At 34.2% G+C, this 27,502-nt stretch overlaps 1 protein-coding gene across 5 annotated transcripts in view; it reads right to left on the bottom strand.

The window, feature by feature from the left end:
* SSBP2 (single stranded DNA binding protein 2) overlaps nt 1-27,502 on the bottom strand; it is a 284,133-nt gene that overhangs the window by 79,819 nt on the left and 176,812 nt on the right. For 3 of the 5 annotated variants that reach the window (XM_078067103.1, XM_078067105.1, XM_036067208.2), the window contains exon 5: nt 3,872-3,961. The exons of the other annotated variants lie outside the window; for them this stretch is intronic. In XM_078067103.1, coding sequence (XP_077923229.1) covers nt 3,872-3,961 — 90 coding nt within the window. The remainder of the gene's footprint in view (nt 1-3,871; nt 3,962-27,502) is intronic. 5 annotated transcript variants of the gene reach the window in all.

The raw sequence follows: 27,502 nt of genomic DNA, 5'->3' as shown, positions 1-27,502 counted from the left end.
ATGCCACTACTCTTCGATAGGTCCACAAAGTCTCTTCCTTGGGCTACTTACACTAGTCAACTGACTGATTCCCTCGCATCTATTCTCTTTAACAAGTTCTTTATCTTTCAAGTGTTGTATTTTTGGAGTTCAGTTGCATACCCTCTTACTCTCTCCTTCTGTACTTTCTCGCTAGATAATTAATCTACCCCTGTGGACTCAAGTGCTCTTAATATGATGATAATCCTGCAATTTTTATCTCTAGCCTGATCAATCACTGCCTTAGGCTTCAAGCCCATGTTCACTAGTCTAAAGGATATCTCTAACTGGAGGTCCCACAGGAACCTCATCTGTCCCACCTAATTTTGTGGTCTCTATCTTGGAAAATAAAACCCCCATCTGCCCAGGTTGAGACAGAAACCAGAATATTATTCTTGAATTCTTTTACTCACACCCTGTGCATTTATTTGTCTCTTAAATCTGTTCATCTCTCCCCACACCCACTGCCACTATCTTAGTTCAGGCCATCATCAAATCTCATTTGGATCATTGTAGCAGCCTCCTAAATAGTCTCCCTACCTTCAGACCTGTCCCTCTGCAATCCTGGCTACATTAGAGTGATTTTTCTAAAAGTACAAATATTAATATGCCTCTCTCCTGCTTGAAATCCTTCAATAGCTTATTACTGCCCTTAAGATCAAGTTCATTCAAACTCTTACCTGACCTACAAGCTCTTCGAGGTTCCTCTGGAGCCTCATCACCAGCCACTCTCCATTGTTTTTTTTAAATATTTAGTTTCTCTCCTCTCCCTCTGGGCCTTTGGAAATTCTTTTCCCTCTTCCTGGAATATTCTTTCCCTTGCTCCCTGCTTCTTTGCTTAACTCATCTTTGGATGCCAATTTGGATTTCATTTACTATTTTGACAATATTTCCTTGACAATGACCTCCCAAGATTCGGTTTGGTGGCCTTCTGATTTGCCCTAAGAGCACACTCTACTCACTTAATACAGCCATTTTCTTTCTCTACTCTAATTGCCTGTCTCTCTCTCCTTAACCACAATGTATGTTTTTTGAGGGCCTCTATACTTTTGCTTCCATTGTTCCCAGTTTCTGGAATATCATTCCCCTGCTTTTTTCCCTGGAAAACTTTTTCCGAACTACTCCCAGCTTCAATTCAGGTAGACTTACCAGCTCTTCTTCTAGGTCATCACAGAACTACACTTCATTCTGTTACAACACATAGCTTGCTACATTACAGTTACTTATTTTTAATAATGTCCCTTGGCTAGACAGTGAGTGCCAGGAAGGTACATATTAACATACTCATTTTTAGATGCCTACCACAGTGCCTGGTATGTAGTAGTTCTTCATTATGTACCCACCAGAATAATTAAAACAAAGTTAACTCTGTTTCAACTACTCCTACCAAGAATTAGGCAAAAGACAGGTAAGATGAAAATGGGTCATTTTACAAAATGTGAAGATGAAAATGTATGGGTTTATACATCTTTGCTTAACCCTAGAAGTATTCAGCTTCTTTCCTGACCCACCCCTCTTTTTAAAAGTGCCATTTAGAGAGCTTCTACTAACTCTTATATGTAAATAAACCCTTTTGATTTACTCTCTAACTCTAATTCATTGTTGGCAAGAGAAATAAAGCATGAGAGAAAAAAAATTAAATGAGCTAAAAATATTTTATGAATAATGATCAATTATGAATTTTAAAAGGTCAATTCTATGGCAGAAGTCCAGAAAGCCTTGATTTGAATCCCAACCCTGTCACTTCCTGACTTTGTGCAAACCACTTATCTCTCAAGCCTTCGTTTTTCCATCTGTGCAATAAGAACTGCAATAATACATGCGTCGTACCTAGGGTTATTGTTGGAATTCAGACTTTATATATGTAAAACATTTAGAACAAAGCACGACATACAGTAGCAGTTAATAAGTGTTAGCTATTATTATCTTAAATCGAGATTGTTTAATAAATAAGAGTTATAGTATGTTGCTAGATTATAGGAAAGGACCCTCAAGACAGAATATGAGTTCTAAAAGAGTTCTGAATACTCTAGACCAGTTGAGTATTAATATAGAGTAGTGATACGAATAAGCATGTCCTAAAGGACTTTACATTTCAGAGTTGGTACTAGGTTCTAATTAAGACCTTTGTGTTTAATTGCTGTAACTCTGGAAGATTTTATTTCTCTATTTTCACATTTATAAGTACTCTGATCTACCCTGTAATGATGGTATGGATTAACTAACAAGTGACTGTCAAGGACTTTGAAAATACAAAAACACTAAAGTGACAAATCAGTGTAAGTACCTAATGTAATTCACTAACAATATAGCATACTACATTAATTCCCATAATGCCTTCCAATTCTAGTTCTTAACTCCTAAGTTCTTGTTAATTTTCTCAAAGGATGTTATAAAATTTACTATGTAGTAAAAAAAAAATAAACTTCAGAATCTGTATTAGTTTGGGTTAGAAAACTGTCAGAATTAAATGTAGATCCAATAAAATTTAAAAGTGATGTATTACAGGTGAGGATGCAGAGAAAGGGGAACACTCCTACACTGTTGGTGGGAATGCAAGCTGGTGCAGCCACTCTGGAAAACAGTATGGAGGTTCCTCAAAAAGTTGAAAATAGAGCTACCCTACGACCCAGCAATTTCAATACTGGGTATTTACCCCAAAGATACAAATGTAGTGATCCAAAGGGGCACATGCACCCCAATGTTTATAGTAGCAGTGTCCACAATACCCAAACTACGGAAAGAGCCTAGATGTCCATCAACAGATGAATGGATAAAGAAGATGTGGTACACACACACACACACACACACACACACACACAATGGAATATTATGCAGCCATCAAAAAATGAAATCTTGCCATTTGCAACGACGTGGATAGAACTAGAGGGTATTATGCTAAGCGAAATAAGTCAATCAGAGAAAGACAATTATCATATAATCTCACAGATATGAAGAATTTGAGAAACAAGACAGAGGATCACAGGGGAAGGGAGGGAAAAATGAAACAAGACGAAACCAGAGAGGGAGACAAACCATAAGAGACTCTTAATCTCAGGAAACAAACTGAGGGTTGCTGGAGTGGTGGGGGGTAGGAGGGATGGGGTGGCTGGGTGATGGACATTGGGTAGGATATGTACTATGTTGAGCGCTGTGAATTGTGTTAAGACTGATCATAGACCTATACCCCTGAAACAAATAATACATTATATGTTAATAAAAAAATTTTAAAAAAGTGATGTAATTCTAAAATCATTATCATCGTTGCTAAAATAAATGGTCTTGTTGAGATTTTAAAATACCAGCATATGTATTTTAAAATCCGATTTTAAAATGTCATATAATAATAACAATTCCAGCTTAAAAGCCAAAGAGATGATTATCAAAATATTTTTGATAAAGCCTATCATTCTGATAAATGAAAAGGTTATGATTTAGCCATATTTTAAAAGTACAGCCAAATCTTGATTATCTTTGGTCCGTGGAGATCTGGACAGTTAGGGTAGTTAAAATCCATCTATCATTCCAGAACTTCATCTTTAGCCTCTCCTCCCACCACATCTTTACCACAGTTAACTTAATGGGCCAGTTTGCATTTCCACTCCCTTTCTTGCTTACTTGAACAAGGAAATGGCAAAATAAATACATGAATAAAAATTTGACAACAAATAAGACATAGGAAGGAAGGGCTAATCTATACACTAGATAACCCGTCTCTGAGTATCAAGAGTTGGCTGCACACATTTTGTTTACCTTAAGAATTAAAACAGCCTCATTCTCCTTCATGTCTTTAAATAAAACCAGACAGGAGCTCCTACGCCTTAACACCCCTAGTCAGCGTTTCTCTGAGTACCTGAAAGAACCCTGGTGGCACAGGACCTACTGGCATGCCATCTCCTGGGGGGACGTTTCCTAGCACTGGGCTGGGAGCTGCTGCAGCGCTCTGCAAAGAATAAAGGAGAAACAAACCTACATCATTACAGCGAAGGCACAAAACCAGAGACTAACGATCACAGATTGTAGGAAGGGGAGCTTTTCATTCCCAGGAATAACTATTGGTAATTTCCCCCACTCCAGAGGTAAACTAAGGTACAGCAGTTAGTTTTGTATACGACTAAGTTATTTGGTTTAAACAAGTCTTTTAAAACTGTTTGAATCATAGGATTTTAATAAGATGGTATATTTGAATGATATATAAAAGGTGAATAATAACATGACAAAAAGATAAAAGTTTAAGTAAATGCTTTATTGAAGGCACAGCATCTGAAATGGTAACATCAATAACAAAGATGTATATGTGTAGGTAGTAAGTTTGAAAACGGTGGGTACAAAAGTTGGAAAAAAGAACTCTTTTTTTAGATTATGCTTTTCTGTGTCGTAAACAAGAACAATTAATTTTCTGCCTATAGGTGGTAACACATTATTCAATTTCTGATATACTACAACCGGAAGCCAAAATATAATTGATAGCAAAAACAGGGTGGTGAGGATGAAAAAGTAATTAGGAGACTGAATAAAAGAATTAGATTTAGAGAGATTAGTCTCATATAAACAGATTATGAAAGAAACAGTTTGAAAAACTCAGTCTATTTCACTTACAAATTATTTTATGGAACCCTAGAACTTCATGAAATAGGAGTACTAAAAATTCTGAGTTAGACTCTTTGTAATCAAATCGAGGTTTTAGATTTAATTATTACATACAACAGTAATACATATCACTCACTATTCCACAACCATGGGTTTCATTTCATCCTTCTACCTAGTTAGACATATTATAAATACTAAGAACAGTCACAAAGGGACCAGAAATGTGCTGAAGAAAGATCAGTATGAATACAACAGTTCTGCTATGAAAAGACCTCAAAACAAATACTGGATCTAGTATGTCTGTTGCACTGTCCTTGTCCATGTATCAGTGTATTCATTCATACATTAATATTCCATTAGAGAATGAAAAATCAATATATTTGTAGCCTACATTTCCTGGTATATAAATTGATAAAAATACTAAAACATGTTTATTCTATAATGCTAGCAGTTTTTAATAATGAAGACCAATGATTTTAGTATTTCCTGAGGAAATCTAGATTTAAATGTGGTTATCTAAAATGTTGCTTACCTATGAATGCCAAAATTCTAAACTTCTGATAAAGCATATGAAAGGACAAATAATATTTCTTAGATATTAAGATGAAACATTAATCTGTTATTCTATTCTATTTTATTTTATTATTATTACTTTTTTAAGTAGGCTCCACGTCCAGCATGGAGCCCAATGCAGGGCTTGGACTCACAACCCTGAGATGAAGACTTGAGCAGAGATCAAGAGTCAGACGTTTAACCAACTGAGCCACCCAGGCACCCATGTTATTCTATTTGAAGCAAAAACATGCAATTTAATTAGTGTACATTAATTGAATACCTACCATTTGCCAGATACTGTCCTATTTTGCTTTATGTATCAACATTCATGTTTTTTAAAAATGAAAGGCACATTTTTTTTTCATTTTAAGTAAACTGGTGTAAAATTTTAACATACAGTGTTACAGTAAGAGGAAAATTTACCACCAAATATTTATCCTCTTTTAGTTTAAATATGATTACAGCTAGATCCAGGAAAAAAGATTTGATCGAGGTCCTTTAACAGTCAATTACTGTCATGGGGAAGCTGCTCTCAGTACTAAGAGCTAGACATAGGATGTCACTATTGTTCTAATTAATTGCAGGATAGAAACTTTTTTTTTTAAGATGTATTTATTTATTTGAGAGAGAGAGACAGAGAGAGTTAGAGAGCAAGAGAGAAAGAGAGCAAGAGAGAGAGAGAATAAGTGGGGAGGAGAGGGAGAAAAGCAGGTTCCCTGCTGAGCAGGGAGCCCAAAACGGGGCTCAATCCCAGGACCCTGAGATCATGACCTGAGCCGAAAGCAGATGCTTATCTGACTGAGCCACCAAGGTGCCCCGATAGAATCATTTTGAGACAAGTTTGTAAACCATCCTCACCTATACTTTTACAGATATGTGTACTACAACTTTGAGCAGTTTTATAAAAACAAAATAGAATTCAGTGAATTACTGCAGCTTCTTAGTGTAATTCCAAGATGTTATTTCTCCCTCAATTGTAGTTGCCTAGCATGTGATGTGATAAGCACTGGGTGTTCTACACAACTGATGAATTATTGAACTCTACATCTGACACGAATGATGTACTATATGTTGGCTAATTGAATTTAAATTAAAAAAATAATAAAATTAAAAACATTTCAAAGCAAAAAACAAAAAAAACCTTCTGCCTCCCTGAAGGAGAAGAAAAAGTTTGTTTGCATCTAAATTAAAATGCAACAAAAATGCTGGGTCATCATTGGCTCCTTTATTTTTTTCTTTTTTGGGGACCACAGAGCTTAAAGGTATATAATATGCTAGCTTTTTCTTCAAAGTTCTTCATTATATATGCTTCCTATGGTAATTTTCAGCTATTATTTAAAAGTGAAACAAAATGTATGATTCAGATGAAGATTTAAACAATTAAATCTTTAAAAATGGCTTTTGAATGTTCATTTCATGACTTCAAAATTATTGAACAAATTCAATCAAAATATATATTGTCAAAGAACTCTTTTACGCTCTGCAACAGAGCAGTTAACACAATAGGAAAAAAAATCCTTAAAATCCTTGCCATTTGGAATTTAACATGCTAGTGCGAGAAGAAAGATAATGATAAGTTCTATGGAGAAAAAAAGAACAGGGAACAGGGAATTCCCAATAAAGGGTGTAGGGATTATAACTTTAAATAGAATAGTCAGGAATGAATGAATAAATCATACAAACTAATGGATCACGTTATGATGACTAACTGATTTAAATATGCCTCTTACTCTGTTGTTGAGACTGCCTCCCTACATTTCAAGAGGTACCAAATTCCTGCAGTTTGCACCTATTCCCTCACAGTGGCACAAGAATTTTGTGGGAATTTTTCTTTCTTGATAATCGTACTTTGGGCAAATAGTATTCTTGAAAAGAATAGAAGTGAAAAAAACAGAATAGAAACAGCAAACTGTTTCTTGAAAATAGAAAAGAGTTTTATAGCTAGATGATTTATGATTTAGAACATGATGATGTAGTTTTCTGGTGTGATAGTAATTTCTAGCCTTGGCCCAAGGACACAAAGTGAAATGAACAGAATCTTAGTAATTATCCAGTTTGTTTACCCAGTACAAAGCACTACATCAGAGCATTTCAGCCCAAACTTCACTCTGTGGACCACATTTTTGAGCTAAATCATTCATCCATTCCTCTAGGATTTATTGACAAGGGATAACTCACCCTTTATTGTACTGTGTGGACACAAGCTTAGGGTACAATTTGGTACACTGTGTTAACCATTAACAAATACTAGTCTGATAATAAATACTCCAGAGGTACACCAAATTGCACTGCAAGCATTGTGAAAGAGTATATTTCTCAAATCATTTAACTTGCTCATTTATATACAGTAGCAATATAAATAATATATGCTTTGAAACTGTAAGCAAATGAGAATCAAGTTTTTGGGAATAGGGATTTATGTAGAAGAAAGTACATAAGTACAGGGTCGCCTGGGTGGCTCAGATGGTTAAGCGTCTGCCTTCGGCTCAGGTCATGATCCCAGAGTCCTGGGATCGAGTCCTGCATCGGGCTCCCTGCTCCTTGGGAGCCTGCTTCTCCCTCTGCCTCTCTCTCTCTGTCTCTTATGAATAAATAAATAAAATCTTGAAAAAAAAAAAGAAGTACAAAATTTCTTGGATTTCATTGCTACAATTTATTTATTTATTTTTTTTCTTAGAGAAAGAATGGGCTAACGGGTGGGGGAGCCGAGGGAGAGGGGGAGAGAGAGAGAATATCAAGCAGGCTCCACACCCAGTAGGAAGCCAACTGTGGGGCTTGATCTCATGACCCTGAGATCACGAACTGTCATTGCTACAATTTCTGGGACTTGTTTCAAGTTTACTTCCAACTTATGAGAAATTTATCTCTTAAGGATTGACAGAAAATTGTTGGCTCTAATTTATAAAGTCTGTATTATTCTGGACGGTTGTGACTAAATCATAAAAGAAGAGCAAGTAGTTTAATTATATTAAGAACTACTAGAAAGCATTAGTTTCACTGGATTTGTGTGAATTCCCATTAGAATACCATGAAAATCCTTTATTATGTAATATGTGCATGATTAGGGTTGACTTTTTATTTTCTCTCTCTCATAAAAAGAAAATCCTGTAAATATTATGGCTTTAAAATATTTCTTCTAACTAAATTGAATACATAAGACTTCAGGGCAAATGTGAAAATATTAATTATCATTAAAAGTGTTTTGTCTCTCTACTGGATTAATTTGTATGCTTTCGATATATATGTTCAGATAGGTATTTTCTATCTGCTCTTAAATCATTTACTTTGTCATAGTCTTAAATTTCAAGGGTTTTTGGGGCACCTGGGTGGCTCAGACGGTTATTCAGCTCAGGTCATGATCCCAGGGTCCTGGGATTGAACCTCACTTCGGGCTCCCTGCTCGGCGGGGAGCCTGCTTCTCCCTCTCCTCTTACTGCTCCCCCTGCTTGTGCTCTCTCGCTCTGTCAAATAAATAAATAAAAACCTTTTAAAAAAATAAATTTCAAGGGTTTTTGAGAGTGACAACTTTAATTTTTCTTTTTTATTTCCCCAAGTCACTAACATAATTTTATCTACTTTTTATATATGCAATATATTAAATTTGGTGAATTGTTTGCTTTCCCAAGGACACAGTAAAATGAACTTTAAAGAGTCACCATGAAATCTTTACATGTTGTTATATATTTATCTTTGCTTAAGTCTGTGTGGCCATTTTCCTCTCTTGGACTTCCTATACTTATATAATTCTACCCTTTAAGAAGGCGTAAGTCAATCTGTGCCCTTTCTTTCTTTTTGTGTTGTTTGTTTTTCCTTTGTATATATAGATGTCTAGCACCATTTCCCATTTTCTCCTTTCTCTTAAGTGCTATTATATAACTGCATTTAATAAATATTTTTATTCTCCCTCTAATTCCCTATTTCTGAATTTAAAGAAGAGAGATACACTATTTTATATTTTATCTTCTTAAATAAAAATCTGTAATAGAAATGAAAAGAATTCTTATTTTAATCTTAGTTATTGTCACTAGTGGCCTCTGATAGAAAAAAATTGTATATACTTCTGCATGGAGGTTTCAAAACAACAGGCATATAATAAAATTTTGCTTAAAAATAAAATTAGGATACAATTGATTACTAAATTAGCATTTATCAAGATTCTACACGTTAAATAACTAACAGTTTTATTTACTAAGGATGTTAGAGAACCAGTTGCCTAATTATACATCAGGGAATCAAGATATAAAGTCTGTACTTGGTGCAATAGAAAAAATATTTTAAGTATATATAAAATTGTTAAGGTAATAACAGAAGAACTAAAATAGTGACACGATTATCAGAAATAGGAAGTCTTGATTAAAGGCAAGGGTGAGTAGGAAGAAATTGGGCAGGGAGTTGATTTTTAGTATTAAGCTATCTGTGCTATTTTTAAGCCATATGCAGGAAGTTTTTTGAGAAACATTTAAAATGGTGATAATATCTCGTCTTTACAATTTTAATGCAAAGCACAATTAAATATTTGTCTGTTGGTTGAAGACATATTCTTTATCATACTAAGAAATCTTTCTATGCCTAGTATTCTAAAAACAATTTTCAAAGAAATCAGAAATTAAAAAAGATGCTTTGCCTTTTTATATTTGATTGAGACTTTGGTTTTCCTTTTGGGAAGCATGATATAAGTAATCATATATTGATAGTTTTTTTTAAACTTAAAGCATCATTGTATTTCTGAGATAAGCCATGCTTGATCATCATGGGTGATCCTTTTAATAGGCTAATGAATTATATTTGTTAATATTTTATTCAGGATCTTTACATCTATATTCTAAATGAGACCGGTTTAGAATGTTCCTTGCTGTATTATATCTTTCAAACTTGAACATCCAGATAATTTTACCTTCTCAAAATGAATTGGATGGCAAACTATCTTTTATAATGCTCTGAAGAAGTTTTATAATACAGTGTTTATCTGCTTTTTGAAAGTTAAAAAATATGCAGCAGTAAAACTGCCTGAATACAAAGGCAATTTTGGAAATAATTATGGTCATTATTCTTTTTATATTTTCTAAACTTCTATTTGCTTCAATTCTGTTCATTTACATTTTTCCCAGAACACTTCATTTCATTGAGATTTTTAGTTTTATCCATATTCACACTACTTTCACATACTTAAAAAAAGTCCTCTGCAGCAGCTGTGAGACTACTAGTCAACCACAAACATCTGTTTTTCCCTTCTTCCATGGTAATAGAACTGTAGCCAAGCACACAGCAGCCCAACGACATCATATTTCTGTCTCCCTTTTTCTCACCAAGAATTAAAGTTCTTACTAATGGAATGTGAGCAGAAGACGTATACACCATATCCAGGCTTTGGTCTTAAGAGTTTGGAATGTAGCTTACCTAATTTTTTTTTTTAAGATTTTATTTTTGAGTAATCTCTACACCCAATGTGGGGCTTGAACCTACAACCTCCAGATCAAGAGTTGCATGCTCTACTGACTAAGCCAGCCAGGCACCCCATCCTACTTATTTTTAATTAGAGACCTAATTGCTGTCACGCTGCTAGCCTCAGTCTCAGTCTCTGGATGACTTCCTGGAGCAGAGCCACTCACCTGCCCTGGACCACCTTACCAAACTGCTGGCCCTGAAACAGATGATGGAGATTTATTTTCTGTCTCCTAAACTGAATTAGCATTGTCATTATCTTTGCCAGAAACTGTTTACTTCTTTTGCTTTTTTTTATTATCTCTATTCTCATGCTTTTTTAAAAAAAGGCTTTATTATTTATTTTCAAACTTCTCAATTAAATTAGTAAATAATTTATTTTTTTTAAATACAAAGAATATAAAACTATAAGGTTTGGCTCTGAATTTACCTTTGATTGAATCTGTAAGGTTTGATGTTGATGTTCATGATTTTTTCCCTAAATCATCTAATCAGTATAATTTTGATTACTGGATATAACTGGAAACCAAAATTATACTGATTAGATGATTTAGCAAAAAAAAAAAAAGATGAGAACAGCAACATCAAACCTTGTCAATATAAGCAAAGATACACTTTAATTTACAAATGGTTGGAGGCTTTTTTTTTTTTTTTAATTTCTAGCTTTCCCAACTGCGTCTAGATAAGATGTAGTATACAATTTCTATATTTAGAAATTTGTTGAACAATTTTTTTTGTGGTCTAACCAATGATCAATTTTCATAAGTTCCCATGGATATTTAGTAAAATATCTATAGTCTACGTTTTTATCCATTTGTATAATATCTTCATATTGTCTCTATTTTTTGTCCCCTTGCTCTTTCAAATATATATAATACCCTACTATTCTTGCTTGTCCATTTCTCCCTTATTTTCCATGTTTAATAATCACTGCCTCGAATCTACTTTGTCTGAAATTAATATTGCAAGCTCTTCTTTCCTTGTGTGTTTATTTTACATCTCCCATCCATTTATTTTGAAACTTTATGCTATATTTGTTTCACTTGTAAGCAAGAAAAGTCCTCTAATATGCATCTAATGAGATGTCCTTTAAAATTGGAAAAAAAAAAACCAAATTGTCTTTATCCTAAGTTTTAAAGATATTAAAATTAAGACAAAAAATATCATTTACCCTTTCCTGATGAAAAAGGAAGCTAGCTTACACTTCCTATTCTATATCTCCCTCTTCCATTTCCTAATTCTTACTATAAACATCTGGAGGTTTGGGCATACACATTTTATTTCCATCATCTCTTCTTTCAGTAATAACTTTTGGCCTCTCCATTCAGTTTTGTAACCATACTTTCAGCTTCAAAAATAAAGAACTCCAATTTTATCTATTGTTTTCCCTATCAGTTTCTTTTCTTTTTTTTTTAAAGATTTTATTTACTTATTTGAGAGAGAGAGCAAGATAGTGAGAGAGAAAGCACGAGCAGGGGGGAGAGGGAGAAGCAGACTCCCCGCTGAGCAGGGAGCCCGATATGGGGCTCAATCCCAGGACCGTGGGATCATGACCTGAGCTGAAGGCAGACGCTTAACCGACTGAGCCACCCAGGCTCCCTGCCCCGCTATCAGTTTCTTAAAAATAACATAACATTTGCTACCCAGGACTTTCAATTTGTATACATTTCTAGGGTGGCCAGAGGATATAGAAATATCATTTTCCAAACCCTTATATATGCAAATGTCTTTGTTGACTCTCATCAAAACTAGAGATACCACTGTTGGCTGGTATTTAGTGTTGCAGAAATCTGATCCTATCCTGATTTTTGTTCCTAGGGATGTAATCTGTTTTTCTCTTCTAGATATTTGGAGGATGTTTTCTTGATATTTATAATTCCCAAATGCCTCAATTCTGTACCTAGGTACTGATTTCTAAATTACTTGCCTAAAATGATGTGAACCTCTTCAGTGATCATTCCTGAGTTATTTTTTCAAATGCTAGAAAGCTGGTGGGGAGAAAATCTTTTCAGTTAACATGTATAAAGGAAAGATCTGACAAACCTCAAAGGGTCATTCTTTGCAAATGTTATTAGTAACTAAGTAAACAGTTAAGATATTATTGATAACTAGGGAAATATGCTTAGGAATCTTGCCAGGAAAGGATTTTTCTAAGTTATTGGTGGCATGGGAAATTGGTACACTTAGTAAGCACTTTACATGTATATATCATGTGCTATAAAAAATGAATAAATTTTGACTAACTGATCCTTCTTTTCAGATACTATTCAAATATAAATTCTGAACTATGAGAAAAAATAGTACACATAAAATATGTTCACTGTCATATATTTATAGTAAGAAATACTCAGAGTAACCTATAACTTCAGCAATTATGTAATGCTTAAATAAACTGTAGTACACCTAAGTGACAAAACATGATTCAACTAATAAAAATAATGGTTACAAATGGAATTATTTGGGAAACATAAGAATTTGTTTATGATATAATGCTTTGTGAAACATGCCAAATATAGAATTGAGTGTAGAATATATATACTATATTTATGCAAATGATAAAAAATAATCTATGAAAGACAGTGGGTAGATACATAAAGTTAACTGTTAAAATTATATAAATGATTTTTTTTTCAGGAGAAAAGCTTTGTATAATGTTTATTATCTATAATGAGATATATTTCTTTTTTTTCCTTTTTTTATTATGTTAATCACCATACATCATTAGTTTTTGATGTAGTGTTCCATGATTCATTGTTTTCCACAAACTTTCTGAAATGTCATTTTATTTCTATTTATAACATAAAGGAAAATTATTATAGTTTAAACATAGACACTGCCAGTTTTGTCAATAGCTATATAATGGGACCAAATGCTAACTTTACTTAAAGCAAACCTAATCCCTAAAACTTAAGGTTAAAAAATATTAGGACATTTCTAACTTAAACAAGAACTCTTACTTAAATAAAATAAAATATAAAACATTTTAATTTTAATACTATGAAGTACACGTTTTTCTGTTTTGGAAAGTTAGAGCCTAGCAATAATCTAAAAATCACTTAACATTATATCTGGGCATTTGTTTGCATTGATTACACAAGTCCATTTTTAGCAGTATATACTCAACCCCAGTCAACCCCCCTCAGTCACCCTCTTAGAGTCTGGGGAACCAGGATCATTGACTGTTGTGCTACTTTTTAGGCCTGTTTTTAAATCATAAAAATTTTATATGTTGCTTTCAAAAAACCTTAATTATCCAAAGAATAATATTACAACCCCTTTGGCTTCCAAAAGAGGGTCAGACTCAGAAACAGCATTAAAAACAAAATCAAGTGGGGCGCCTGGGTGGCTCAGTCGTTAAGCGTCTGCCTTCGGCTCAGGTCATGATCCCAGGGTCCTGGGATCGAGCCCCACATCGAGCCCCACTTCGGGCTCCCCGCTCCGCGGGAAGCCTGTTTCTTCCTCTCCCGCTCCCCCTGCTTGTGTTCCCTCTTTCGCTGTGTCTCTCTCTGTCAAATAAATAAAATCTTTAAAAAAAAAAAACCAAAATCAAGTAACAAAAACCAAACATCAGTGACGAAGTGGACCCTGGACTCTGACATCTAGAAACACAGAAAGTAATGAAGAGTTGGCAAAATAAATATAGCTGGTGTTTGCCATACAGAAGAAAAAGAGTGTTTAATTGGTTGGTAATTTCTACAAAATGCTAACTTTTTTATATGAAAGCCAAGAAGCATGGGAAATAAAATAGGCAACAGAAGGGAAGGAGCTACTGGTGCTAAAAAATGTTTTAAGTGCAAGAGAAGTGCGAAACGACGCTGATAAACACAAAAATTGTATCATTTCTAAAGGATACTTTCAGGAGGCAGCCTTTAATTTAGTGGCTAATTTTCAGAATAGCAGCCTTGTCTCAGAAATCCGGTTCCTGGAATTCTGTATTCAGCCTTATTAGCAAAGGTAGATTATAAGAAAAAAGAGCTGACGTAAGAGATCTGTTTTGAGATAATTAAGTTCTAGGCGGTACCTTTACATCTGTATGTGCATCCCAAATACTAGGTGCTCATTAGGTGCCTGGGGCTATTCGAAGATTCACAGATTCCTTCTGGTCATACAAAATTTTGAACTTGGTGTGATTACCCCTCAAAATGATAATTATGAGTTAAGAAAACTTATATAAATAGCATATAAAAATTTTTGTTTAAAACAAAATGAAGATATTTATGACGAACATGTTTAGCATTCATATAAGATCAGCCCTTGAGAAGTATTGTCTTCAAATGAATGTCAGAGGTTGGGTAAGTTATTATTAAAGCAATAAGCCTGCATTATGACCACATGGCCTAACTGTAGGCCTAACTGTGAACTTTCCCATTAAACACCCCCCTCCCCACCCACAAACATTTTAGTCACTTAATAATGTAAACTTCGGGGCGCCTGTGTGGCTCAGTGGTTGAGCATCTGCCTTTGGCTCAGGTCATGATATCAGGGTCCTGGGATCGAGTCCCGCATCGGGCTCTCTGCTCAGCAGGAAGCCTGTTTCTCCTTCTCCCACTCCCCCTGCTTGTGTTCCCTCTCTCGCTGTCTCTCTCTCTCTCTGTCAAATGAATAAATAAAATCTTTAAAAAAAAAAAATAACGTAACCTTCAGCAGTATTTCAAAATACCATAGTTTAAAGACAAACACAAGGAAAAGATGTTAGAAATATTAATGTTGTACCCTCTTTCACAAGTTTTTAACCATTATAGATTCTAGTAGATTACCCTAATTTTCCTTTTGACCTTAAAGATGAAAGCCTTTGTCTCCCTTTTTTTACTATTGATTGAGTATAAAAATCCCTGGGCTTCTACTTGTCTGAGAATCTAGGTATTTTAACGGTTTCTACTAGCACCTCGTAAGGGAAATTGAATTATCAGAGTTACCCCTTGAAAAAAATAATTCCCTCTGTGGTAGACAGAATGGCCCCCCCGAAGATACCCATGCTCTAATGCCCAGGGCCTGTGAATGCAGCAGCTTCTACAAGCTAAGAGCAGCTCTTGGCTGACTCCATCAACCACAAGAAACTGAATTCTATAAACAGTCTACATAAGCTTGAGAGTGGATACTTCCCAGAGGCTCCTGGGTAGAGCTCAGCAGGCCCACACCTTGATTTCAGCCTTTTGAGACCTGGAGTAGAGAAACTAGCCTACTCAACCCAGACTCCTGACCTACAGAACTATGAGATAATAAACTTATGTTGTTTTAAGATGCTAAATTTGTGGCAATTTGTTACATCAGCAATAGAAAAATAATACACCTATCCCCCAAAATGACTATTTCATTTTGAAGAACATTTTTCATGGGGCATCTATAAATTGGGGAACTCTAAAGATCCTTAGAGGTTATTGTACTTGACCTGTTGCACAGTATGTATGTGCTAATGCTACATTTTGATTAAATCAACCTTCCTGATTAAAAATAAACAATAGAACGAAACAGGTGGTTGCCAGAGGGGAGGTGGCTAGGGGGATGGGCAAAATAGGTAAAGGGGATTAAGAGGTACAAAATTCATTAGAAAGCAAATAAGTCACAGGGTTGAAAAGTACAGCATAGATAATATAGTCAATAATATTGTAATAACTTTGTATGATGACAGATGGCAACTACATTTATCATGGTAAGCACCTAGTAATGTATAGAATTGCTGAATTACTATGCTGTACACCTGAAACAAATATCAAACATTGTATGTCAACCATACTTTGATAATAAATTTCACATATATATATATATTTATACAACACACACACACACACACACACACACACACACACACAAACATTCCCTAGGTTAGGTTTTGTGGTTTTCCTGGGTCTCACAGTTCTTTTAGTGGCTTTGAAGCATGTCCATGTGAATCGTTTTTTTTCCCCTCGCCAGTAGGGAAGCAGAGCAAGGAGAAGAACGTCAAAAGCGGTACCTCTTTTGCAGTTATAATTGCCTGCCAGGCTCCAACTCCGCCTTCCTCTACTCTACAAAGAAATGGCTCCTTAACTGTTAACTGCAGGTTCCCCCAATCCCATCTAGACTGTCGCCACACTAGCTCTTAGGTAGAGAAAACATAAAGACAACTGAATCCAGAGTTTAGGGTTCACCATGATGCCTGTTCTGACCCTGATGCAAAGTAAACGTGGATCTGGCCTCCATCCTTGTGGCAAAAGGTCCATTTCTTACTTCCATTTGCAGGGTTTCCAGCTCAGTTCCCATTTAACTAGCAGCTCAATGTCTCAGAGACTAGAACAAAACATTCTGCTGAGTTCTTTCCTCATATTAATTCGAAAAGAGTATGTTCTGCCACTGAACTTCACTTCCACAGCTGAGTCCTCACTATTTGCAGTTGCATTCCCTAGATACAGATAGTTCACCTGCTTAGATTTCCACCCATTATTTCTTGCCACGCACCCCTGGTGCATAGCGTTTGCTACCTGCAGAGCATTTCCATTACTCATTCCGTACCAACCTAGTGATGACCACTTGCACATACCACTATGTGTTGCCTGCTACCAGCCTCCAAGATCTCCCAGGCAGATCTACTAACCTTTCTTGACTTCCTCTCAATGGTCTGCTGTAGGACCTCTCTCAGTTGCTTCCTCTGTCATCCTAAAGGGCCTTGTTTTAGATTCCAAGGCACATGTGTTTTGATCACATGACTACAGAACCTCTATTTTTAAGTCCTTTAAAAAATCTTTGTCACAGTACAGATTACAGTCATGGAGGTACAGCTCTGTATTAATAATATGAATCATTTTAATTTTTGGTTGTGTGTTTGATTTTTCCAGAAGAAGGTAATCATTATATACTCATCTTTTAAAAAGTCCTATCACTTGTAAGTCACTTAAAAAGTTTTGCAAAAAGGCATATCTCTCTGAAATATATTATTGCTTTTGAAATTTACAGCTTTGGTAGGAAGAAATTTGAAGTCAATAATTCTCAGTTTTTTCTTTTAATAGCATTATTGGCATGGACCTGAAACAACATGCATCGAGTATAACAAATTTCCAAAAGTTCTTAAATTTTATCTAGAACAAATAGCTAAATATACTTAAGCAGAATTTTAATAGGTTTAAAAAAATAAGTTTCAAGTTCTTTTATGACATCAGAATATTTTTGGATGATATCCATACTAAGATTAATTTTTAAAACTTCAAACTTTGTCTTCAGTTATTTAAAATATCTCATATTCCCCCAAAGCTCATATGAATAAAAAGAAAACTTGATAGTGATTTGAGCAGAAATACTACTGTTTGGTTTTAAAAGATATGAGTTACTGTTTTCTTAAAAGTGGCATAACAGATGAATTATAAAAAAGTACAAAATGAAAATAAAAGTAAAATATTAAATGGAAATACTTGTTTACATAGGCTCCAAATTGGAAACAGGGGCTAGCTTTTTAAATCTTTTTTTATTAATATAGAATATGCCTCTGCTTAATTCTGGGTCTGAAATTATTTAATTTAATTATTTAATTGCTGCCACAAGGCAAAGCAAAGCAAAACATTACTATATATTAGCACATATAAACATACAGATGAAGGGATACCTGCAAAGGATGCTTTTACATCTGTGTAATGTTTTGGTGGAGAGGTAATCTAAAAAATGTCTTAACAAAGATCCCAAAGATAGTACCTATAAAAATACAGTTAATTAGATTAAAAAATGAGAAATGCAGCAAATAACTGGTACTCTCCATTAGAACAGAGAGGCAAAAGTAAAGACAATCATGCTAGAAAAATGCTTTAAAAATAAAAAAATAGTAATAAATCTCATGAGACATTGGTTGAGACACATTTGGCCAAACTTCATCCACCATTTCTTCTCTCCAACTACCTGCTCTACAATAATCACTGATGTCCACTGATCTGAAATCTGTAACATATTTAGTCATCAGAGAAAGATGGTTAACTACAGTTTCAACATAAAGAGTTAATGTGACTTTTTTTTAAACAAATATACCAAGTCTTAAGGGGTACTGGGCTCTAGAGTATGGCAACACTCCTCAAAACACCTGGAATTCCTCTTTTGCAACTATCTGCCTTCAGACACTGTACCACATTCTTTTTGGTATTCTTAAGGTAAGAAATCTTTATCTTTAAACAGTCAATTTGCTTTTTGGAAGCAGGCAAAATTCATTTGGTATAGTGGATTTTAAAGAAAGATAAAAAGATTTCAAATTAAAAAAAAATTTTTTTTTTTTTAAAGATTTTATTTATTTGACAGAGAGAGAGACAGCGAGAGAGGGAACACAAGCAGGGGGAGTGGGAGAGGGAGAAGCAGGCTTCCCGCCGAGCAGGGAGCCCGATGTGGGGCTCGATCCCAGGACTCTGGGATCATGACCTGAGCTGAAGGCAGACGCTTAACGACTGAGCCACCCAGGCGCCCCAAATTAAAAAAAATTTTAACAGGAGAGCCTTTTCATATAAAGTGGCTTGAAATTCAACTACAGGGGCACCTGGGTGGCTCAGTTGGTTAGGCATCTGACTCGATTTTGGCTCAGGTCACGATCTTGGGGTCGTGAGATAGAGCTCCATGTCTGGCTCCACTCTGGGCGTGAGGCCTGCTTAAGATTCTCTCCCTCTCAGCATGTGATGTAATAAGCACTGGGTATTATATAAGATTGATGAATCACTGACATCTACCTCTGAAACTAATAATATATTATATGTTAATTAATTGAATTTAAATTTTAAAAATTAAAAAAAAGATTCCCTCCTTCTCCCTTTGCCCCTCTCCCCATCTTGCTCACTCATGTACTCTCTCTGTAAAAACAAAAAAGAAAAAAAAAGAAATTCAATTTCAAAAATTTGATGTCTTTAAAGTGACAACCTGATTGAAATGTTTTAGGTTTTTATTTTTTTATTTATTTTTAAATTTATTTTATATTTTTAAAAGATTTTAAGTAATCTCTACACCCAAGATGGGGCTCATACTCACACCCCCTTAGATCAAGAGTCGCACGTTCCACCAACCAAGCCAGCCAGGCACCCCAAGTTTTTATATATTTTTAAATCAATTTTTTACTTCATAATTTTCATTCATGAGTACATTTTTTTAATCCAACAAATACTTGTGCCTACTATACATCTGATATCACACCAAGTAAACCTTATTTTTGTTGCCAAGAGTTTATAATCTTAGAGGATGAAACATAATTACACATATATTTATTTACCAATGTGATAAATGCTAGAATAAAAAATAAAAAGAGAGAAAATGTAATTTGGAGGGTTACAGAACGTTTCCTAGAAGTAAAACTTAGGCTGAGAAGCTAAAGAAAGAGTTAGTGATAAAAGGGCAAAAAAAAAAGTGAGGCAACAAAACTAAAATATTATAAACTAGAAGAATTAAAAAGTAAAGACCCTACAGTGACCAAGAGAGTGACAAGAGTATAAGAAAAAAAAAAGAAAGGTCAGTATGGCTGAATCACAGTGATTCTAAAGTGTGGCATTAGATGATTTTAACTTTCTCAGAGGATCAATATGAAGATTAAAGAATTGGTTGGGTTTGTTTTCTTTTTTAAGATTTTATTTATTTATTTGTCAGAGAGAGCACAAGCAAGGGAAAATTGGTAGGCAGAGGGAGAGGGAGAAGCAGGCTTCCCGTGGAGGAGGGAGCCCGATGTCGGGCTCGATCCCAGGACCCCAGGATCATGACCTGAGCCGAAGGCAGATGCTTAACCTACTGAGCCACCCAGGCGTCCCTGATTAAAAGGTTTTGAGGAAAAAGCACATGATCATCAGATCTATTGTTTTAAACAGATAAGTGTGGTAGCTCTCTGAGAAAAGGAAATAAAGGGGGCAAGGGAAGATGCCTTCTGAAGTTGCAGAGTGATAGACTGAGCTGCTTGGGCAGCAGTGGAGAAGAAATGTGGATGGATAAAAAATATGTTTCAGGGGCGCCCAGCTGGCTCAGTCGGTCAAGCATGGGACTCTTGATCTTGGGGTTGTGAGTTTGAGTCCCACACTGGGTGTAGAGATTACTTAAAAATAAAATCTTAAAAAAAAAAAAAAGTTTCAAAGTTTAAAACTGCCAGGATTAATGAAGGCAAATCCCAAGTGAGTAAGGAAGAAGGGCAGGTCATGGATGACTTCCAGATTTCCAGCATAAGCATTGCTCCAATGCAGTGAGACTGCTAACACTGAATGCACATCAAGTGTAGAAGGAGTGGAAGAAGGGAAAAGCATAAATTCACTTTAGAATGCATGAAACATTAAAAACGTTTAGTAACAATTCACTTCTTAGTATTTCAGAAAGGAAATTCCACACCCCCTAACTTATCTAACCATCTTACTGACCTTATATTTTAAAACCATTTCTTTTCATTTAAGTCCTTCTTTTCTAGTTTTCCTACATTACAGAGAAAACAACTGACCACACTTTAGGTATGTAATTTTAGCAATATATACCTTCATCAGCAAAAGATGAATAGGAATTTATGGTTTCTGTAACTCTTGTATAAATTCTATTGTAGGACCAACCATTTTATGATGAGATTTTCTCTGTTCAGACTGAAAATACTTAGCCTTAAAGGGCCAGGCCTCTTTTCCTCCTTTGTATATGCAGCATTTAGTAGTGCCTGGAATGTGGTCACTAAAAACTGGCTGGATTGAATCAATGCTATTATGAGGACGTGTTTTGTTTCTGGCTAAAATACATGTTATGTCATTTATAAAATTAGTATCTTAAATCTAAAGTAGCCTGTTTTATGTCAAGTAAGCATATCAAGTTCCTAGAAGACAAATTGACAGAAGTCAATGTAGCTGATTCTTGCTTTACTATTTTCTAAATAGGCTTGGATAGTTTTAAAGGACATTAAAGTAGAATAAATTACATAATCTGCATGTGAGCATTCACTGTAGGTGAATCAATGGTGCTATTAAAAAAGAAATGTCAATTATTTTTAGTATCATTTCATCTGAACAGTAATTTGACTACTATAAGATGACCACATAATTCATTTTCAAGATCAAATTCTAATATATGGTTGCCAATCACATATAGCCATTAAGTTAACTTCATTTTAAACACCCTTTTTAAATGGAGCCATAAAATAATCATTTCTTTCACTGTGAAATCACTATCAGTGATTATTCAACTAGATAAGACTAGATGTTTTGTCTAACAAAGTAAAATTTAAGGCAAAAAGCCTTGGCAGATACAAAGGTCTTCACTTAATAATAAAAAGAACAATTTACAACAAGCAAGTTATAATGCATCCTTAATGCACCCAACAGTATAACTTTAAAATACATATAGCAAAACTGACAAAATTTCAAAGAGAAATGGACAAACCCATAACCACAGCGAGAGATTAAGAGACTTCTCAAAAACTCATACATTGAACAGACTAAAAAAAATTAGATTCGGCCACAATTAATAAGTTTGATTTAAAAGACACTTAAAAGACCCAGTACCCACAAATAGAATATATACATTTTTTCAAACCCTCTTAGAATATTCATAAAAAATAGATCAAAGTAGGCCATAAAAAAGGCATCAAAAATAGCCAAGAATAGATATTTATGGATTATATTCTTTGAATATAAAGCAATAAAATCAGAAATTAATAAAACTTTTATTTCAAAACTGTATACTTTCAGAAACTAAAAATACATTTTTCTAAATATATAAAATCACAACAGAAAATTATTTAGATTTGAACTACAAAAATCTTCTGTATCAAAATTTGTAAGGTATAGCTAAAGCAGTACTTAGAGAAAGTGCATAGCTTAAATGTGTATATTAGGTGATGGAAAGGCTAGAAAAATTAGATGCTCTGGATGTATCCCTGAACAGTAATAAATGTAGGGAGCTTACTGTTTGTGCTCCATTTGACATTTACAAACAGGGGTACCTGGGTGGCTCAGTCAGTTAAGCGGCCAACTCTTGGATTCTGCTCACGTCATGGTCTCAGGGTCCTGGGATTGAGCCCTGCACTGGGCTCCACACTCAGCGGGTAGTCTGCTTGAGGATTCTCTCTCTCCCTCTCCTCTGCCCTTCTACTACTCTCCCCACTCTCTCTCTCAAATAAATAAATCTTTTTAAAAAATAAAATTTACATACATATTATGTTTCTAACTTGGACTTGGCACTTGCCAGATACAGTTGAATGAAGTGGAATATAAGATTCTATTCTTAAGTTTATTGTTAAACAGAAAAAGAGAGAAATGACTATTTCATACTGTAAGGTAATACATACTATTCAAGTATAATAGAGAATGGTAAAAACATAGCTATGGGGTAAAACCAACCATACTGTGTGGTTTCTAACCTCTGAAATTGCATTAAAGTGAAAAGTAAAGAGAAATATCTTGGAAGGAAACAAATGCCATTTATGTTGGGAGAAAAGTTATCATAAATTGTAGTGCATTGCATTGCCTTGGTAAAAATATTACCTATTCTTCATATGTTTGTGAAAAATTCGGCTGTTTATGCTAAGCAGAGGCATTGTCACCTATCCTCCACACACTAACTCCTGATACAGTTCATGTTAAGTTGATCCCCAGAGTATCCTTATCCCTCTCTGCAATACCCAGCAGACCAGCACCTCACCAAAGACACAGGTTATTCAGAACATAGCATACTGTAAGTTCTATAGGAACTCACACAAAGAGGAAAACAACCTAACATTGGGGTTATCTTCACAAAAGACAGTCTTGGTTGAGCTGAATTTTAGAGAAAAGCTAATATGATGGAAAGGAATAATAATAACAAAAATAATTCGGACTAGAATAAGAACATGGGAAAATGCACAAAGGAAACAATGAATTACAAAGGAACTACAGAAGATAGGAAACTATTTCCTCCTTGGTCATCAGGGGACTAAGGAATTGTATATATAAGATAAGAACAGGTGCTGGGAATTCTTGAACACCAATATAGATTTTATTCAATGATGATAGGAAGTTATTTTATGTCTCCAAGATAGGAAACAACTTAATAATGGGATGATATTGATATTTCTCCCACAGTAGAAAGAAGAAGGAAGAACAAGGAAAAATTGAAAGCAGAGATACAAGCATTTAAAATAATTCAGGATTTCAGGCTGGAAAAGTGGATGGCAGAAATAGTGATACAGAGAAATTAAAGCATTTAGAAGAGAACTTAAGAAACAATCCATTCAGGTTTCAGACAATATAGCAATATGGGTTAAAAAAAAAACACCAAAAAACAGAAGAATATGGATCCTATGTGACATTAGTCAGTTGCTGAAACTCTGTGCAATGGTTCCTTCTTTAATAAATGTGTGTAATAATAGTACTTACCTTTTAGAGTTGTTGGAGGAATACTGAGTTAACTTAGATAAAGCAATTAGAATGATGTCTGGCACAAAGTTAGGAGTCAATAAATATTAGCTATTATTACTATCATTATTTATTTCTAGTTTGAGTTGATATACAAGTAGAGATGTCTGAGAGTCCAGTGGGAAAGCACACAAATAAAACATGGATTAAAAGACAATATAAGAATAAATATTTTTGGTATTTTCCCCATCTCCATCCCATTGCCATTGTCATAATCCAGTCTTTCATCATCTTTTACAAAAGACTGTTACAACAGTCCCCTGTTTCTCTCACATCTCTTTCCCCTCAGGTCCATATTTTAGGCTGTCACTAACTTTTTATAAGCACAAATGTGCTCACATCACTTCTTTACATGAAAACTAAAATAAATGAAGACATCTCACTTCCTATAGGAGAAAGCCCAGGTTACTCATCATAGTGTAATGTATAACTTATTATGATTATTTGAGACATAAGACATGATCATGGATCTAAAGGAGTAAATATAGTATAAAGTGGGAACTAGATACACAAAGTAATAAAAAAAAGATATTCATAAGGAGTCCATCCTGGTTATCTGGAAAAGGCTTCTTGGAAATGATTACTCTGGAACTTAGTGTTGAAGTAGTAAGCATTCACCAGGCCAAGAAATATAATTACAGTGAGGTTATAGTGTGGAAGCTAGATTACAAGATATGAAGAAGGATGGGAGTTGTTAAGAAATAGAAGTAGTAGCTACAGACTACTCATTTAAAAGCATTGGCTAAGAAAGAATAGAAATTAAAAAGTAGTTAAAAAGAACAAGGCAGCCAAGTGGAGGTTTTGTTCAGATGGGGAAGGAGTTCAAGATGATGATAATATATGAGAGTAGGGTCTCTAAGAGACAAAGAAATTACATTCAGGGCACAGTCTAAGAAGGGAAGAAAGGCATCTCTTCTGAGACTGCAAGGAAAGATGGGATTATCATCACTTTCTGTTAAAGAAAATAGAAATTAGTTGAGGTGAAAGCAGTCTGTCATGCAGCTCATTCCAGATGGTCTCACTCTTCTCTGTCAAAAAGGATATGAAGTTATCAGCTGTTATTGAGAAGAACTGAAATTGAGAGCATTCAGAAAGGAGGTATTTGAAACAGTTGCTATGAAAAGTAAACTATCAACTAATGAGTGAAGGGTAGTATTGCCAAGTGTGTACAGGGCCAAGTTTCTCTTGAGAAAGTACACCTTTAGGACAAAGTCTATTTGATAAAAAGAATGTTCCTTAATACAAGGAAACTAGTGGTAATACAATCAAAGCCAAATCTGAAAGATTAATGGGGAACTTTATAAAGTAGTGCTCATTAATTTTTGCTTTAAAGCTACCACCTTCAAACTACAACCTCATTAGTTTAAAATTTTGGTAATTAATTAATCAATGATGCACATAGTTGACATCAGCAATAATTTTCTAATATACTTTGAATATACAAAGTATATTGTAGATATTGTAACCTTTATAGCATCAAAAGGAAAGAAAAAAAGGAAAGGAAAGGAAAGGAAAGGAAAGGAAAGGAAAGGAAAGGAAAGGAAAGGAAAAAAGAAAGAAGTATACCTAACAGTGGAGTAGTGGAGATAAAGTGGAATATCAAAAATCAAATATTAAAAGATCAGAAAAAAGGTCAAATTAAAGAAAAAGGACAAAGATTAAATGACACAAACAGAAACAATATGTAAGACAACCCCAAAACACAGATCACTACACTAAATATATAAGCAATCAAAACACAGCAATAAAAAGACATAGATTTCAGATAATAAAACAAGATCCAGAACATGCTGCCTCAAGAAACATATTTTATATACAAAGATATATATAAGTTAAATGCAAAGGCATTGAAAAGGACATACCTATAAATATTATTGTAAGAAAGCTGGAGTACCTATATAAATATCAGATGAATTAGACTTCAGGACAAGGAATATCAGAGATAAAGAAGGACAGTTTTATAATAATAAAAGAGTCAATGGATCAAAAAGACAAAACAATCCTAAATGATATACACCTAATTAATGAGCTTCAAAGTACATGAAACAAAGACTGTCAGAACTGAAGAGAAATAGACAAGTTCACAATTATAGGTAGAGATTTTAACACTTCTCTCTTAATTAATTGATAGAATAAATACATAGAACATCAGTAGGGATATAAAAGACTAGAATAAATCTATAAATTAACTAGATCTAATTGAATTTATAAAACACTAAACAACAATAGCAAAATACACATTCTTTTAATGTGTATTTTTGAAACATTCACCAAAACAGACCACGTGCTGGGCCATAAAACAAGTCTCAATAAATTTTAGAAGACAAAATACAACATATGTTACCTGAACACAATAAAATTAAATTAGTAATTAAAAAGATATTTTAAAAATCTCCATACATTTGGAAATTAAACAATATTCTCCTAAATAATATGACTAAAAGAAGTGATTGCATGCAAAATTAGAAAGGATTTTATACTAAAAAAAATATTTTATACTGAATGAAAATAAAAATATATCAAAATTTGTGGGAAGTAGCTAAAGCGGTGCTATAGGGAAAATGTACAGCACTAAATTTTACATAAGAAAAGAAGATTTAAAATCAATAACCAAAACTTCCATGTTAAAAAGCTAGAAAAAGAAGAGAAAATTAATGCTTAAGTAAGCAGAAGGAAGGAGACAATAAAAATAAAAGCAGAAATTAAAAGAGTAGAAAATTGAAAAGAAATATATAACCAGAAAGCAGATTCTTTGAAAATTCAATAAAATTGATAAACCAGACTCAAGAAAAGATAGAAGATATAAATCACAAGGTGATAGTAATAGCTATCCTATTGATGTGAAAAGAGAATATTATGAATAATTGTATGCCAATGACATTGATAACAGAAGAAATGAACAAATACCTTGAGAGAAAAAACAATGACCATAGCTAGCCTTAAAAGAAATAGAAAATCTAAATATCTCCATGTTTAACAAATAAGTTGAATTCTTAATAAAAACTTTCCCACCACAAAATTCCTGGCCCGAATAAAACTTTAAAACTCATTTTATGAGGTCTGTATTATTCTGACATCAAAAACAGGCAAAGAAAATACCAGAAAACACAGACCAATCAATATCTCTCATAAGTGTACACATTAATATCTTACCAACATATAAAAAGGATAATAAATATAACTGAGATTTTTTTCCATAAATGCAAGATTGGGTCAATATTTAAAAATTAATACTAACAGAATAAAGGTATAAAACCAAATATCAATTATAAAAAAGCATTTGCATTTGACAAAATTCAACACCTATTCATAATGAAAAAAGAAACTCTCAGCAAAATAAAAACAGAAAGGAACGTCCTAAATCCAATAAAGTTCTAATATGAAAACCTATAGCCAGAGTCATATTTAATGATGAAAGACTAAATGCTTTCCCCTTAAGGTAAAGAACAAAGCAAAGATGTCCATCATTACCATTTCCATTTGACATTTTATAGGCAGTCCTAGCCAGTGCAATATGGCAAGATAAAGAAATTAAAGGCATAGAGATTGTAAAGGAAGAAGTAAAA

This window comes from Halichoerus grypus, chromosome 2 (genome assembly GCF_964656455.1).
Source record: "Halichoerus grypus chromosome 2, mHalGry1.hap1.1, whole genome shotgun sequence".
NCBI classification, from domain to species: Eukaryota; Metazoa; Chordata; class Mammalia; order Carnivora; family Phocidae; genus Halichoerus; species Halichoerus grypus.
The sequence above is the reverse complement of the archived record's forward strand: the minus strand, read 5'-3'. Positions and strand labels throughout refer to the sequence as shown.